Source organism: Mus pahari, chromosome 14 (genome assembly GCF_900095145.1).
Source record: "Mus pahari chromosome 14, PAHARI_EIJ_v1.1, whole genome shotgun sequence".
NCBI classification, from domain to species: Eukaryota; Metazoa; Chordata; class Mammalia; order Rodentia; family Muridae; genus Mus; species Mus pahari.
In genome coordinates, this window is record NC_034603.1 from 43,890,548 (window position 1) to 43,907,982 (window position 17,435).

At 44.6% G+C, this 17,435-nt stretch overlaps 1 protein-coding gene across 2 annotated transcripts in view; it reads right to left on the reverse strand.

The window, feature by feature from the left end:
* Vps53 (VPS53 subunit of GARP complex) overlaps positions 1-17,435 on the reverse strand; it is a 130,094-nt gene that overhangs the window by 97,046 nt on the left and 15,613 nt on the right. For both annotated transcript variants that reach the window (XM_029545786.1, XM_021212135.2), the window contains exon 4: positions 16,969-17,035. In XM_029545786.1, the coding sequence (XP_029401646.1) occupies positions 16,969-17,035 (67 nt within the window). The remainder of the gene's footprint in view (positions 1-16,968; positions 17,036-17,435) is intronic.

Here is a 17,435-nt window from a genome sequence, read left to right on the forward strand (position 1 = left end):
AAAGAAGGGGGGAGGGGAGGGGGAGGAGAGGAAGAGAAAGAGAGAAAGAGAAGAAAAAGAGGGGAGGGGAGGGGAGGGGGGAGAAAGAAGGGGGGAGGGGAGGGGGAGGAGAGGAAGAGAAAGAGAGAAAGAGAAGAAAAAGAAAGAAAAGGAAGGGAGGGAGGGAAGGAAGGAAAGGAAAGAAGAAAGAAAGAAATGTAAGTGAGGTTTCCAGCACTCACATGAGGAGCTGGGTTTGGACCCCACACGCACACACATGCAATCCCAGCACTGGGGAAGGGGGAAAAGGAGATCCCCAGGGCTTGCTAGCCAATCTAGCTAAATCTGTAAGCTCCCTGCCTCAAAAATAAATCAGGAGATGACAAGATGGCTCAGTAGGTAAAAGCACTTGCTGCCAAGTTTGATAACTTGGGTCTGATTCCCAGAAGCAGCAGGGAGGAGAGGACGGACTCTCACAACTTATCTTCTGACCTCCATGAACTAATTTTTAAAAAGTGAAGAGCGGCTGAGGAAAATATCCAATGTCAACCTCTAGCTTACACATGGACATGTAGCCACATTTGTACACAAATCTACACACGCACACACACGGGGGGGGGGGGGATAACTGAAAGAGAAGAATGAAACACGGAGGTTTGAATAAAAGAATCATTCCACAGCATTAGTAAGAGAACCTGGCGAGCGATACATCTGAGTTCTAAACAGAGGCTCTAATGACATCCACTAACGGTAGCAATATCCAAGTAAGTAGCTTCTATTTATAGAAAGTCCTTTCTGGAACTGTTGGCCACCCTGTTCCATTCAACCATTCAGTGCTGTTGCTATGGAAACGAGGCATCCTCAGCTGGAGCAGAGATGCTCCAAGAAGCCTCAGCAATAGTACAATGCAGCTTCTTTTCCGGGAAGATGTCCAACAGTTGCAGAGGCTAAAGAACTCTCCCTGTTGCCCCCAGACCATGACATTGTGTTTTCCTGCAAACTGTAACACACCGGGCTAGCAGCACTGGTCAGGGCCCACATGGGCATCCATGAGATAAGAATTATTGGTGTTCACACTGATTCCTCTGTAGTCCATTCAGAAATGCAGACTACAAAGGGGTTTTATTTACAGTACAGTTTTCTTTTCAAATCTGTGAACCAAAAGAACATGCAGAGCAAAGGGAGCATTTCTCACCTTATTTGCTAAACTGCTCTGTTCCACATAAGTTACTTTCAATTACAATTTCTGCAAACCACATCCACTGAAAACTGTGAACCGATGAGCTTGTTTTTTATTGTTGTTGGGACATGAGCCAGAAGTTAAAATCCTAAGACAAGGTGGGGCACACTCAGCAGTGCCCAACAAGACTAAACATTTACATTTCAAGTTCTGTTTCTATCAGCTATCGCTCACAGCTCAAAACACACTAGCCTTGAACCCGCAGGCATGCCAGAGCATTCGCAAAGCTTCCCTGGATGGAAATGTAACCCTTGTGGGAGAGGGTATTCATAGCAGCCAACCCAATGGCAAAAAAAAAAGCAATGTCTAAGGAAAAAGCCTCAGCTGCTTTTGCTGAATAAAAGGTACAGAAATTCAATATTTTAGGGAACAGACACACTGAGAGAACAGCTTGTCCAAGTATAACAAAGGACGGCTTCCCACAAACAGCCAGACTTCCAGCGCCAAGTCGAAAGTTCCTTACTTCATCCCCATTCCCTGTATCTGGACATCCTGTCAAAGGATTTGCTGTGTCTGAGAGACTTCATCTGCGTGTGCCCCCTTCCTGCTTCACCTACTCACCTTGGGAGCTCAGTGATCCCCATTATTTTAGTATCGCCTGGGGGATGTACTGTGAACAAAGGGCTCTTTGCAGCCTTGGGTTTCACTTGCAGTGGTGTCTCCTCTGTGCTGGCAGAGCTATCAGTCACTGCTACTGTGGGGATGCCCACATGCATGAGTTAGTTTCTTGGGCTCTGTAGCGAGAAAGAGTGGCTCCCTGATCTGTTTGTAAGTATTTTTTTAATTCAAAAGGCAACTGGGAACCAGGACTATAGCTCAAAGGTGGAGTACTTCCCCAGCTTGTTTGAGGCCATGCATACAATACTTAATCCCAACAAGAATGAGGAGCTAGAGAGATGGCCAGCAGTTAAGAGCACATGGTGCTCTTGCAGAGGACTCATGCTTGGTTCCTAGCAACCACATGGTCACTCATGACCATCTGTAACCCCAATTCCAAGGGATTCCACAACCTTTTCTGATATCCAGGGGCACAAATATGGTGCATATACATATACAGACAAAGAACTCATACACAAGGTGGAAAGAGAGAACTGACTCCTGAAAGTTGCCCTCTGACCTCCACACAGCTGCACTCATACACAGATCATGCATACATACAATAATAATAACCAATATTAAAAAGTTTTGAGTGTGACAAGAAAAGAAGGGGTAGTAATTAGTCTGAGATAGAATAAAGCCCTCTCAATTTACCTCTTCTCCTGCTTTATTTGTATTTATTCACTTATTCATTTAGGTATGTGTGAGTGCATGTAGTTAGTATATGTGGTATATGAACATGTGAGTGTACATCACAGGAGGGCATTGGGCCGTCTTCTCTATCGCTCTCTAATGCAGCCATGCTCTACCCACTACAGGAAGCAAGCACTAGGGTTACAATATGCACATGATCACACAGGGCTTTTCATATCAGTGCCAGGGATTTGAACTCAGGTCCTCACTCCTACAGAGCAAGTACTCTTACCCACTGAGACATCTCTCCTTCTTTATACTCTTCTGCTTTATATAACAAAACAAACAAACAAAACCAAATTGGGATCATCAAATCTTGTCAGTAGGCATATTATAGAAGAAATGTCTCCCTTTTAACCATAGGCACTCAACTACACTGGTCAATGCCCACCGTCTGTGAATCAGAATCATATACAAAAAGCAACCCAGAGTCTTTCCAGAGTCCACAATACAACAGGGAAACAGAAATCAGAATCCGACCTAGCAGCTGGTGGAGGCAGGAGGATCCGGATTCAAGGTCATCAGCTACACAGAAAGTTTGAGGCCAGCCTCAGGTACATGAAACCCTGCCTCAAAAATAAATGAAAATATAAAAAAAAAAAAAAAAAAAAAATTAGCCGGGCGTGGTGGCGCATGCCTTTAATCCCAGCACTTGGGAGGCAGAGGCAGGTGGATTTCTGAGTTCCAGGACAGCCAGGGCTACACAGAGAAACCCTGTCTCGAAAAACAAAAAACAAAACAAAAAAAAAAAAAATTAGATTCCTGGCATGTGATCCAACACTACTGAGAGGCTAAGTTTCTTGTTGTTTAAAAGCTTTAATAAAGACGGGCTGGTGAGATGGCTCAGTGGGTAAGAGCACCCGACTGCTCTTCCGAAGGTCCGAAGTTCAAATCCCAGCAACCACATGGTGGTTCACAACCATCCGTAACAAGATCTGACTCCTTCTTCTGGAGTGTCTGAAGACAGCTACAGTGTACTTACATATAATAAATAAATAAATCTTAAAAAAAAAAAAAAGAAAAACAAAACAAAAGCTTTAATAAAGACAACTGTAAAACACCAGACCAATACAGACTAGAAAGCATTGTCTATGGATTTACAAAATTAAATCTCCCCTGGAAGAGACCAGGGTGTCCAAGTCAGAGCAAAGGAAATGTTACAGCTTTATTACAGACCCATGAAAATTGGTCATTATTAATGAAAATGCTGATGAACAAACACAGCTGAGCCCATATTGCTCTAAATTCTGTGGCTTAAAGAGAGAAGAAAAACCGAGGTCAAGACAGGGTTTCAGATTCCTACCCATTGTTTTAACACAGCTGAATGACTTCCTGTGTCAAAGACCTGAGACCCAGGAAAGCTCTGCCTGTTGGTAGGTAGAATTATTGCCATTTTTTCCTAAGGCAAAGCCCTAATCAGAAAGTGGAATTTTCCTTTCAAAGTCTCTCGTTGCTAGCAGTCAAAACAAGAGTGACAGCTACAATGGTGATGAGTGACACTCTCCTCTTCAGGTGCAGACTCCAGTTTCAGCTCATAACTGAGTGCTTTCAATGTGGAAATGGAGAGGTGGCAACCGTTATGCTGGGCCAATTTATGTGGGCATGGATCAGAAGAAGAATAAAACTTCTCTGTTCCCACTTGGCACACTGGTTTTCTAAAGGTATTTTCAATAATCATGTTGCAGACAAGTGGGACTTGTGTTTCTATGGTCAGGAAGGAAACAGCCTGATAGCTAGACTTGTTAACTAAACTGAAGACAAATGCAGGGTGGTTTTAGCTGGTATGGGGAGAATGTCTCTTGTTAGTGAAAGCTTAAGCCTGTGTATGGCTTATCTGAAACATAGAGCCTCACGTATTAAGTGAAGGCAAAATAGGAAGTATGCTTATATTAATGCACTGAGTTTAGCCAAAAAAGAAAAACATTAACATTTTGAACAATGTGGAAATTTTCTCTAAGGAGATTAAATATTAAGATAAATTATCCAGTAGTTCTACTCTCAAGTATTTATTGAAATAAACTGAAAGAAGGACCCTGAGCAGATGGAAAGAAACCCAAAATGTGGTGAGTCCACACAAGGTACTATTACTTAGCAATAAAGGTGATAAAGTTCTGACACACAGCATTAATATAGATGAACATGGCAGATATAAGTAAAATATGTCAGAAATGAAAGTACAGATATTGTTGGATTCCATTTATATGGCATATTAGAAAAGGAAAACCCACAGGGAAAGATTATTGGAGGCTATAGGAGCTTTTGCTTAATGATTAGAATTGCTGCTAGGGACGCATGAGATTCAGAGAGTAGTAACACATGCACAGCACTGTGACCACAATTAACACCACAGTGCGTTATGTTACATACATCCTATGTATTTTTCAATATTAGCAATCTACTATATCAAAAGATACTGAATAGTATAAAAAGATAGTTAAAACAGATAAATTGCATTGTCTATGCATTCTATCTCAATAAAACTGTCTAAAATGAAAGGAGATGGGGCTGGCAAGAAGGCTTAGAAGGCAAAAGTGCTTGGCACACAAGTCTGACGACCTAAGTTGGATTTCCCAAGCCCACGTAAAGATGGATGGAGAAAGTAAACTCTACAAAGCTGTCTTCTGACTTCTGTATGAATGCCCTGGTGCACAGCCCGCACTTACAAACACATACCACACATGCAGACATGCAGTAGTGGATACAAAACGGTTTTTAAGTGTAGTGATGTGAATGAAGAAGCAAAAGTTATGTCTCTGTTTTATTTCTGGAACAGGGTTGTGCCATGTAGCCCAGAGGCTGTGAACTCAAGATTTTACTTCTTCAGCCTCCCAAGTGCTGGGGTCACAGGCGTGTGCCACTCCCCCCACCAAGCCTGCCTCTATATGCCATATTAACTAACCAAATTTAGAAAGAAAAAAAAAAAAACAATTAAAGAGGCTCATTAAACATATTCCTTAACACTTAGCTCTATTCTCAGATGAAATTATGAAACAAAAATGGCTCAGTGGTTAAGAGCACACTGTGTTCCTGCAGAGGACCCAGGTTTGGTCCTTGGCACCCACTGTCTATAACTCTAGTTCTAGGAGATGCAGTGTCCTCTTCTGACCTCCAAGGGCTCCTGCACATGACACAGACACATAAACTCAGCTACACACATGTATTCTAAGACCCAGAACCTTATCTGTGAGTCAGCACAAGTGCAGCCACTACTTTAGAAAACTTTAAAGATGTGGCCAATGTGATATTCAGAAAAAAAGCCTTCCTCTTAATGTCATTACTCTCAGATGACAGAGAGATGGCTTAGTGGGTAAGAACATTTATTAAACTGGCAGGAGGGCTTGAGTTCAGATCCCAGCACCATGTAAAAAGCCAGGCATAGTCACACATGTAACGTCATACTGTAGGGGCAGGACAGGAGAATCACTAGGTTTGCTTGACAGCAACCTTGTTCCAGGTTCAGTAAGGGACCTTGTCTCAAATAAGGTAGAGAGTGATAGAGGACACAGGACAGCCTCCTCTAGCTTCCATATGCCTGTGCAAAGGTGCACATGCTGGCACACATGCAGGTGTATGCCACATTCACACATATATGTACATATTCATTCATTCTCTCTCTCTCTCTCTCTCTCTCTCTCTCTCTCTCTCTCTCTCTCTCTCTCTCTCTCTCTCTCTCTCTCTCTCTCCCTCCCTCCCTCCCTCCCTCCAACAGACATACACACAACCTTTTCAAAGAAGCTCAAATAAGACAGAAAAGAAAGAAGTTATATACATGAGCCAAGTGTAGCACTGCATGCCTTTAATCCCAGCACTCAGGAGGCAGTGGCAGACCAATCTCTGTGAGTTTGAGGCCAGCCTGGTCTACATAGTGAGTTCCAGGACAGCCAGACAGCCAACCTATAGAGAGAAATCCTGTCTCAAAAAAAAAAAAAAAAAAGTAATACACATGATGAGCATGTGAGTAAAAAGTAATGAATGAAAACAGGAAAAGGTAGAAATTATAAGTAGTCATTTGAAAAGTCCATGCTGGCTAATCTAGTTTAGTGTAGGGGACCAGACAGGAAAGGCAACGCTAATCACGGAAAAAGAATGGAAACTGAGATAGCAGAAGGAGAAAGGAACTAGACATCAGAGTCAAAGAATTCTGAATAAGTGACATGTATGAAAATTAGCTCACAAAGCAGGACATTTGGGCTGAGGGTGTGGCTCAAAGCTCCAGAAGGACATACAAGTACCTGGAGTGGCTTTAAAGCAGGGCACTGAGAACAGAAAAGATCAGAGCTGGTGGAAAAGACACATGAACCCAACAGACATCTGGACATACAGAATCTGGGACACAAGTATCCCAAGGGTTGTCACCATCAGCAGTCACACCTGCAACATTACAGCCCCTTTTCAAACTTGAGTGAGTCTAGCAGTGTGAGGGGTGTTGAAAATACATTCATTCTTATCTCACCACCCTGAGGTAGGCATTACCTTCATGGCTCAGATGAGAACCTGGGACAAAGGCCAAGTGTGGTGGTGCACACCTTTAACCCAGCACTCAGGAGGCAGAGGCAGGCATATCTCTGAATCAAGACCAGCCTGGTCTACAGAGCAAGTTCCAGGACAGCCAGGGCTACACAGAGAAACCCTGTCTTAAAAGAGATAAAGGAGCAGCAGAGGGAGTCTGAATCTGGAGCTGAAAGAGGTATCCTGTCCTAAAGCCACAAGTAACAGGGGAGGTGAACTTCAAATTCAAGGCCAACTCAAGCATTTTCAACTGGACCATGCCACCACACCAACAGACAACACGGCCCAATGACTGTAAGTAACTGAGAACTGAAATGAAATGTTCAGCCTCTCTTAGTCACAGAGAAAGAGAAAACAACTGTTTAGATTTCTCATAGTCTGCCTAAACATGAGGGTTTTACAGGACAGAGGACAGAGCTCCAAGGAGGCCTCAGAGATGTTCATGAGAAAAAATAAAAAGGCACTCCATGTGAGAGGATGGGCAGGAGGACTGAGACCAAGGCCAGCCTGGGCTATAGCCTGAGCTTGAGGTCAGCCTGGGCTACTTAAAGAAGACTCTTGTCACAAATCACCAAATGGGAGACTATGTGCAATCAGGACTCAGGTGCAATGAAAGCATGCACTTTAGTACTCAGATCAAACCCAGTCACATACAGAGCTAAATAATCAAAAGCTCTTGCTTTAGCCACAGTTAAGTGTTCTAGAAGCAAGCAAAGGAGAACACTCATACGGACCGAACTTATCCAATAAAGACAAGCCACCCTTAGCCTTTGCACCAGATGTAAGAAGTCCTGGGTAGGGAATGGGAGCCAGGCTCAAGCAATGAGGGACACTATGCTTACAGAAGGCTGTCAGCCAGGCTGTTCCATGAATCAGTGCTGTCTGCATTCCTGGGACGTGCTCAGGCCACAGCTATTTCAGCTAAAAATATTCTGAAAAGTAAAATACAAAAGAGACACAAGACAGAAAGACAGAAAAGCCTAGACGTGCAGACACGCCCCAGCAGGTGAAGGATGGATCGGGGGCAGGTGCTGTGATTTGTCCTGTAGTTCAGCTACTAGAGAGGCCGGGACAGGGATGGCCAGGGTTATCAGTTACTTACTAATGGGAAAACCATAGCTTAGACTTCAGAAAGCTTACTCATTTTAAGGTGGTATATTTAGAAGGAGAAATCAAGAAGCAGTTACTGTCATTCATTCATCCATCCATTCATTCATTCATGTATTTACTTATTTATTACAGACAGGTCTTCAGAATGTAGCACAGGTTGGCCTCAAACCCATGATCTTCTTGCCTCAGCCTCCCAAGTGCTGAGATTACAGATGTGCACTGACATGCCCTACAGGCAATTGTTGTGTGGGGGGGGCATATTCTTTTTTTTAAGATTTATTTATTATATGTAAGTACACTGTAGCTGTCTTCAGACACTCCAGAAGAGGGCACCAGATCTTGTTATGGTTGGTTGTGAGCAACCATGTGGTTGCTGGGAATTTAACTCAGGACCTTCGGAAGAGCAGTCAGTGCTCTTAACCACTAAGCCATCTCTCCAGCCCCCGTGTGTGTGTATTCTTTAAAACTACTGTCATTCATTTCCTAATTAATTTCATCAGTCGATGAGCTTAACTTTTCCCAAGGAAGGATGAGAGGATGCTATACACTAAAAATGCTGAAGGTGGAACACACACTCCTGCCATTGCACTGCTGAGAGCAAACTCAGCTACACCAAGGATCAGCAGTGTGTGCGCCTCCTCACACTGACCTACTTCAGTCTTGGAAACATTATTTTTGTTCTAATGCTTGAATTAGATGAGTTGCTAATTTTTAATGATGAAAAGCAATGGCTATTTTCTCCTTGGAAAGCAACACACTTTCCTGATTTGGTTCATGAATCTTCATGATGTCTCTATTACAAGTGAAGCAACTAAGTATTGCTAACCTCGCTCTCTAGAGAAAACAGAAACCCAATGATTAGGAAACATGGCCCTGAGCCAGGCAAGGTATTGCCTTACCTGTCATCCTAGCATTAAAGAGGCAGAAGTAAGAGGATCAGTAGTACTTCGAGACCAGCCTGGCCCACGACCTACCTACTGAGTTCTAGCATAGCCTGGTCCACTATATGAAATATTGCTTTGGGGGGTGGGGAGGTGGGGAGATGGATCAGTAGTCAAGAGCACTTGCTGGCTTCCAGAGGACATGAGTTTGGTTTCCACGCACCCACATCAGACATCTCACTACTGCTTGTAATTCCACAAGAACCCACACATGTATTACACACATTTACACATAAATAAAAATAAATCTTAAAAAAAAAAAAGAAACAAGCAAACCAAAACAGAGGGGGGGAAGGGAGGGAGGGAGGGAGGGAGGGGGAGAAAGCGAGAGAGAGAGAGAGAGAGAGAGAGAGAGAGAGAGAGAAAGACAGACAGACAGACAGACAGACAGACAGACAGCCCTGGATGATGACGAACAGGTAAGAATTCTGTTTTCTGGGCCTGGCACTTTAGACTGAAGTGAAAATGAAGGGGACAGAAAGAGTCTGATGCAGAGTACGGGGTCCTCAAGCTAACCCGTTCCACTTTCTTTCTCATCAACAGCTTGAGTGGAGAGAGGGCACATGTGGCAGATTTGATGAAGTCACTGAGATTGCAGCGAGGTGGATAGGTTCAAACAATCAAGTAAAACACAAGGTATAACCAAGGGTAGCACATACAAAGTCTGGTCAGATTTTAAAGAATCTACCCCACGAATAGAGAAGAGAGTTTAAATGAGGTTCATATGAAAAAGACCTGGGGCACTGGTGCATAGTGCTGGGCCACACATGTTTTGTTTGCTGGGCCACACATGTTTTGTTTGGCCTTTACAGTATTTAGGAAAAACACCAAGCCAACTAATAGAGCTGGGAGAGGCACAGAAAAGCCCAGACTCCTGGCTTCTCTTGAAATAGAGAAAGATCTGGCAACTCCAGGTCTACATTCGGACCTGACAACTGGACTACAACTGTCTCCTTAAGACCCTTCATTCCTGTCCCAAAGGAGACAGACATGGATCACACACTCGACAACCTAAGCTGCTTCCGTTGCTTTCTCTCCTGCAGGGCCAGCCTTACAACTCTTGACCTGAGGACTGCAGGGGACGGGCAATTTGTGGAGGCCAAGAAGTGATATGGCTGCTGAAACCCCCACTAAACCCTGGGGAGCAGGAGAGCAGGAGCTGCACTGCCACTAAACTTCTGCAGAGCTGCAGACTCCCCAGAGACTCTAGAAAAACAAGCACTAGCTTCCCTTCAGAATATGTCTATCCACATAAAATGTAGTTAATCTCAGGGTGTTGACAGACCCTGGATGGTCTGTAATAGAAAGCAGTTATCTCAATGACACATCCTGTATCTTCATCAGCTCAGGTGTGGATGCTCTCGAGAGTCCATCCACACCTGAACCGTTTGGTTTGTTGATGGATGGCATTCTCTCGAAGGAGGAGGGCATGGGAAGGTTACTGGACTCTCATCTGAGAAACCAGTTGGTCTTCCCAGCCATCTGCCTGCAATTCTGCCACAACTGCACGTGCCTTGAGGATCTTGGGAGGAGTTAGAGAATACAGGTTGGTGAAGGTTAATTAAAGTGGAACTTCATGTGTGTTGCTATGGGGAAGCTATCAGTCATGTTGGGTGAAGACTTTCAAGTCTTCTTTGGGGCCACCCAAACTCCTGCCAATAACCCCTAGCCCATACACTGCAAGTAAATTCAATAAACTCATTTGTTACCCAGGGTGGATTCTGGTGAAACTGTATTTGGTTTGTTGTCCCAACAACCTTGTGAGGAAAGGGTAGATTGATCTGTGTCTCCCCAGAGAAGGAATCTTCACAACAAGGCCCCAGTCTCAAACAAGGAAATAGAGCACCCCCTGTATGTTTATATAGTATCTACTCCTGAGGATCTCACATTAAGGGAATGCTGACAAATGCCATTCAGAACAGGGAAAGCTCTGGAAATAACATCAGAGAATTAAGGAAATGCAGGGTGGTTATGTCAGAAAAGGAACCCCACAGCCATTCTAAATGGCAGAGACTACCACAGGGAACAGGGTTAGGTATACATGGCCCACCTGGCAGAACTGAGAATGATGAAGGTTATAGTGAAATCTACTTCCCTACTCAGTTCAGTCTAAGAGAATTCTCACAATTAAAGCTGAACACACCTGAAATAATCTAATCCATGGGCCAGTATAGTTGTGAGCATATACATTCCCATGCTTCTGCAGAACCACGACTGTCAGAGAAGCCATATGAAGTCATTTCGATTGGGTCAAGGCTCACACTACAGTTGTCGTCAGTGAGCAGAGGGTTGGAGAGGGTAGTGACTGTTCTCTCCCTTCCTACACCGCAATCAGGCTCTGGTCAAACAAACAACCATGCTCTGGCCAAGCTGCACACAAGAGACCAAGCTGGAAGTCACTCCTGCATCAGTGATTCTCAGCAAGCTCCCTGGGAACTGGTCATGCTGTGGCGGCACTCCTGCAACTTCAATCCCAGCTTTTCCCTCCTTGAACCTTCTCTTACACTCACCTCTTTCTAGCTACCTGCTAGCTACCTGCTTTAACTCTTGGGAAGTGGCATACATTTTAGAGCATATCAGAGCATATATTTGCTGAACTGACTCACTATCCACACATTTTCAACATGTGAACATTTAACTAAAGTTGTGGGCTGATGATCTCAACAGATGAAAATGGGGAGGACTTGGTGCCACAGGAATTTTGTAAGAGCATTGTAGCCTGGTTAGAAGAAGTCACAGACTAGACCACTTCATGCTGGCCCACACGAGGGGCAGTCAACAACCAAAGGCTTTCCAAAATGTTTATTTAGCTGATTGCTAACCAAGCAGCTAGTATTCTAGAAACTGAAAAACAGCCTCATTAAATCTTCCACTTAAAAATCTGTCCAAATATTTTTTAAACATTTATTTATGTGTATATGCATGTGTTTGGGTGCCGGTTTGTACTCAGGAGTGTGGTGTCCACAAAGGTCAGAGGCATCAGATCTGCCAAAGCTGGAGTTATAGGTGATTGTGAGTTGTCCAGCATGGGTACCAGGAACCTTGGGTCTTCCGGAAGAGCAACAAGTACTCCTAACCACAGGATCACCTCTCCATCCCACAAACAAATTTTTAAGACAAGGTTTCATTATATAGCTAACTGGCCCAGAACTCCATCTGTAGTCCAAGCTGGCCTTGGACTCACAGAGATCCTCCTGCCTCTATTCCTGAGTGCTGGGATTAAAGGCATGTACCACCATGCTCACTTCCAAACAATTAAAAAAACTTTTTTCAGGGTTCAGACAAAGTGCTCAGTGAAGGAGCATGAGGGCCAGAGTTTGATCTCTAGCACCCCAGAAAATCTGGGAGCAGCAGCATACACCTATAATCTCAGTGCTGGAGAGTGGCTCACTAGGGATTGCTGTTTAGCCAGTCTTGCTCAGTGAGCTTCAGGTTCAGTGAGAGACCTTGCTTTAAAAAGTAAGGTGGACAGAAACTGATCTCCTGCCTACACACAGACACGGACACGGACACGGACACAGACAAAGACACGACACAGAGACACAGAGACACAGGTACACACACACACACACACAGAGAGAGAGAGAGAGAGAGAGAGAGAGAGAGAGAGAGAGAGAGAGAGAAACACAAAAGAACTTTCCTTCTAAAAATGTAATTTACAAGGCCAAGTGATGGCTGAGCAGCGTGAGACCCTAACAAGCTGGGCTTCTATCCTGAGCCATAGAAAAGGAGACAGAACTGACTCTGCCAACTTGTTCTCTGACCCCAGTCCATGCACTGATGCACACGCTCTACAGACTCTCCCCCCATAGTAAATGTCTTAAAAATGTCTTTCAAGAGATCATAAAAGTCAGATCTGGAGGCATGCACCTGTAATCCTAGCACTTGGGAGGTGGAAGTCTGAGGGTCATAAGGCCAAAATATACTTCATGAGACCCTGTCTCAAAAAAAAAAAAAAAAACAAAAACAAAAAACAAAAAACCCAAAAACAACAAAAAAGCAAGCAAATTCAAGTAAGACTCCACGTTATGCACTAAGGTCAGTCTCTTGCTTTTCAAGGTTGAAAAGCACAGCTGCTCTGGTGGGCTAGGGAAACCCTGTCTGGGCAGGGCACCTCCCTTTGGCCCTACTGCCGCTGTCTTGAGTGCTGTTAGCCATTGAGAAGATAAGTTCTGAAAGCAGTCTCTGCTTGCGCTCCAGAGAAGAACGGCACACGGCCTCCTGCCCTGCGAAGCCCAGTGTTTGGCACATCCCTAATTCCCATGTCTGTGCCAGTCAGCTGGAGACGCCCATCAGCAAGCCACCCACCAGAGTCACGCTTCTATCCCTAGGAGCTGACAAGGACAGAACCAGGGCACTCTGCTGAAAGTCTCCACTTGAACTTGCATTTCAGTCTGCTGGGGGAGACAGATGGAGGAGATGACAGGAAAAGCGATTATTTCTTCTGGGCTTCCTCTCTGTCTGGATTCTAAGGAGACGAATACAAAATTCCATCACAGACTGAAATGTGATCTAAACATTCTTGAAAACACGGTCTTGTTCTCTGAAATCCGAGCTGCCCTGCTGGTAACCACGTGAAGGTGGGGAGAGACATTCCTGAGGCCTGCCCCTTCTGGGGCTCAGGTAGTGGCCAGGATGTGCTCTGACACAGCATGACCAACAAACACTCCTGAAGAATCATCAACTTCTTTTCATTTTCTTAGGATTTCACATACTTGAGACTCTTCCAAGTAGTTTAAGGTTCCTGGTAAGCCATCTAAATGTAGGTCACAAGATCCAGTAGTTCTATTCCAAACAGCAGCAGCCTGGACTTATCACACATGAACCATACGCTAGAGATGCAGCTCAGCCACAGAGCTACACACACTTGCCTAGAGTTCAGGAAGCCCCAAGCTACTCTAAGACACACCAAATACTCGGTGTAGTTGCATGTAGGACTATTTGAGCTGAAGTGTAAAGATAATAAAAAGTGTTCTTGCCTTCAAGAAGCCTACAAACTAGCCAAGAGGATAAGTAAGCCAAGGAAGAGCATGAGCTCGGAAGGCCAGGCACAGCAGAGGGCCGAGGAGTGACAAGTAGGAAGGGCACACATCTGGCTCTTCTCTGTAAATGACCAGAGTCAGATAAAGGCCAAGTCTCCTTGGACCTGAAATTATGATTCCTTTGGTGTTATTCAGATGGGAAAAATAAAACATCATTGTTTAAAAAGCAGTATTTGAGCTGGCCTTTAAATGGGTAAAGTTTTAAAATGTAAAAACTGGTTAAAAAAAAAAAAAAGGAGGCAAAAACCCCAACAAAACAAAAACAAAAGCACTCAGGCCTTAATAGAGAAGACTGATGGGTGACCTGATAAGAGGCAAATGTGGGCAAGGTTATCCAGAGCTGTCTAGATCAGGATAAGAAAGCAGGAAGACCCTCCCTAAACACCATGGGCTGGGGTCCTAGCCTGACTAAAAAGAAGAAACTGAAGTGAATAGCAGCCTTTACCTCTCCCTGCCTCCTGACTGCGGATACGACGTGACCAGCTGCCTAATGCTCCTCCTGCCATGCCTTCTGGGTCATGATGACAGATGTCTCCCTACCAACTGTAAGCCAGAATAACCCCTCCACCCTTAAATTGCTTCTTGTTGGGTGTTTTGTCACAGCGATGATAAATAATTAATACAGGTACAAAGATATGCATGGGTCAGAGAGCACGTGGCATGTGGCAGAGCAGAAAGTTTTCAGTACAAACGAAGAGACAAGAGTTTGGAAACACGAAGGCAGCCTCAAGCAGCAGGTAAGAATGTGCTTGACTTCACTCAGTGTGTCAGAAGGCACAGAGTGTTCTGAAGAGGCAAATGGCATGAAATGGAGTTAATCAGCGCAGTGAGACCTTCCTACTGAGTATCACTCCTAAGGTCCTGTTAGCATGGGACCAGGCAGACAAAGACGAAGTAGTGAACCTGTGAGAGGTCGGGAAACAGGATGCCTTTAGAGAGCTAACAGCAACAAATACTCATGATAAGAAAAAGGTCAGGGGCTGGAGAGATGGCTCAGTGGTTAAGAGCACTTGGCTGTTCTTCCAGAGGTCCTGGGTTCAATTCCCAGAACCCACATGGCAGCTCACAACTGTCTGTAACTTCAGTTACCGGAGATCCAACACCCTCACACAGATACCCATGCAGACAAAACACCAATGTACATGAAATGAAAATAAATACATCACTTTTTTAAAAAGAAAGAAAAAAAGTAAAAGGACAGAGATAGGCTGCGTACCATGGATACCAATAGAAGGGGTATATTACGAGTGAACAGAATGAAAGCCATAAATGTAGGAAGCAGAAATGGAGAAAACTAAAAATGAATCTAGGGCAATAGCCCAATCGCTAAGATAGTTGGTTCTCAGGTACAAAGACCCAGCACCCACAAAAAGCCTGATATAACAGCACACGCCTGCCTTCTCAGCAATAGGGAGGAAGAAACAGAAGGATCCTTGGGGGACTGCTAGCTAATTTAGTCAAACTGATGAGTTCAAGGGTCAGTAAGCAATTCAGTCACAAATATAGGGTAGAAGCAATTAAAGAAGACACACACACACACACACACACTAAAAACACAAATAAGGTGTCTGGAGAGATGGCTCAATGGTTAGGAGCACTCAATGCTCTTGTAGAGGACCCAAGTTCAGTTCCCAGCACTCAAATGGCGGTTCACAACCATCTTGGAATTCCAGTTCCAAGGGGTCTGATATCCTCTTCTGGCCTCCACATATGCACTAGGCACAAATGTGATCCACATACATGCAGGCAAAACACTCATACACATAAAATAAAGACAAATAAAAAAAAAAAACACAAGTAAATAAAAAGCAAGAACGGGAAATATAAAACTGAAAAACTTAGAGTCAAGACATCTTTGCACCATTAGCAAAAAAAACAGAGATGCTGCAGATGAGGAGACCCCCACCTAGGATGAGAGCCTTTTTTACACTCTAAAGCTAAGCAGCACTGAGAGTGTTCTCAAAAGCTAGCTACACTGAAGCTAGAGAGAACTGGCCACGGCAGGTTGCATGTGTAATCCCAGCATTCAGCAGGCTGAAGTGGGAGGACTGGGCTACACAGTCAACACTGTCTCAAAACCACCTAGTGCGTGGTGGAACACTTGTCTGGTGTGCACAAGGCCCTGGAACTGATCCCCAGCACTGCAGAAAAGCCAAACAGGACAAGGGAGGAGGGGGCATCCCAGTAGAGCATGGCTGACTGAGGATTACTAACTGAAAGGGAGGGCTAGACAGTGTGGAGAGGAAAGGGAAAGGCACCCTCAGCATCTGTGATCACAGCTATCTCAGAACAGAATCCAAATGCACAAGAAACAGGTTACCTAACAGACAACATTCGCTCTTCAGTTACCAAGGAGACCTCCTCTCCAAAGGCTTCTTTCCCCTTCACCCCCCCCCCACCTCAGCCCTCCATAGTGAGACTGGGACGTGGGAACAAACCCAGTCCTTCTGGCTGGGAGGGCAGGTGAGGAACCATGGCTGCCTCACATCAGCATCTCCTGCAGCAATCAAACTGAGCCCGACAACCAGGCTGCAGACCAAAGCAGGCCCAGGACATAGGCCATGTCTGGGAGGATGAATACCAGGACCCTTCAGTTCATCCAGCAGGGTTCACAGGTTGCTGGCCCTAGGTGAGCTGTGCATTAATACATGAGTGATGAGGGTCTGGAGGACACTGAGTGAGAGCCTGTGGCTGGTCTGGAGCCCCTGACACGGTGGGGCAGATCACTCACGCTTCCTGCTGTACAGGAACAGACTAATAAACTGCAAACAAACTGCTCAATGTTTTGGTCACTTGGTTTTCTTGGTCTTTAAAACATTAGGGGACTGAAACTAATGCAGAGGGATGTGTCACTTACTTGCCTTCCATCCTGTCCCACATTTGTCTGACCTCTTACGACGGTCCGGATATTGTCATCAAGTCTCCTGGCCAAAAAAATAAAAATAAAAGGTAAGATACAAGTCATTCCAGTAAATTCTCTTCTAGGAGGAAAATTAGCAATTCACTCACCAACCTCTTCAGGCTGCGCCTATTTAGTGCAGGGTCCTAAACAAGTACAAGCAGCAATACAAACGCAAGAAGCTGCCATCAGTGCAGGCATAGGCATTATCTTGTTTTAATAGGGGCAAGAGCTAATATTCAGAAGTGGCTGAAAGGACCAATATGACTGTAAATGTTTCCAGAGTAAACCAGCAGTGACAAAATTGGAGATGTTTGGGCTGGTGAGATGGCTCAGCGGGTAAGAGCACCCGACTGCTCTTCCAAAGGTGCAGAGTTCAAATCCCAGCAACCACATGGTGGCTCACAACCATCCTTAACAAGATC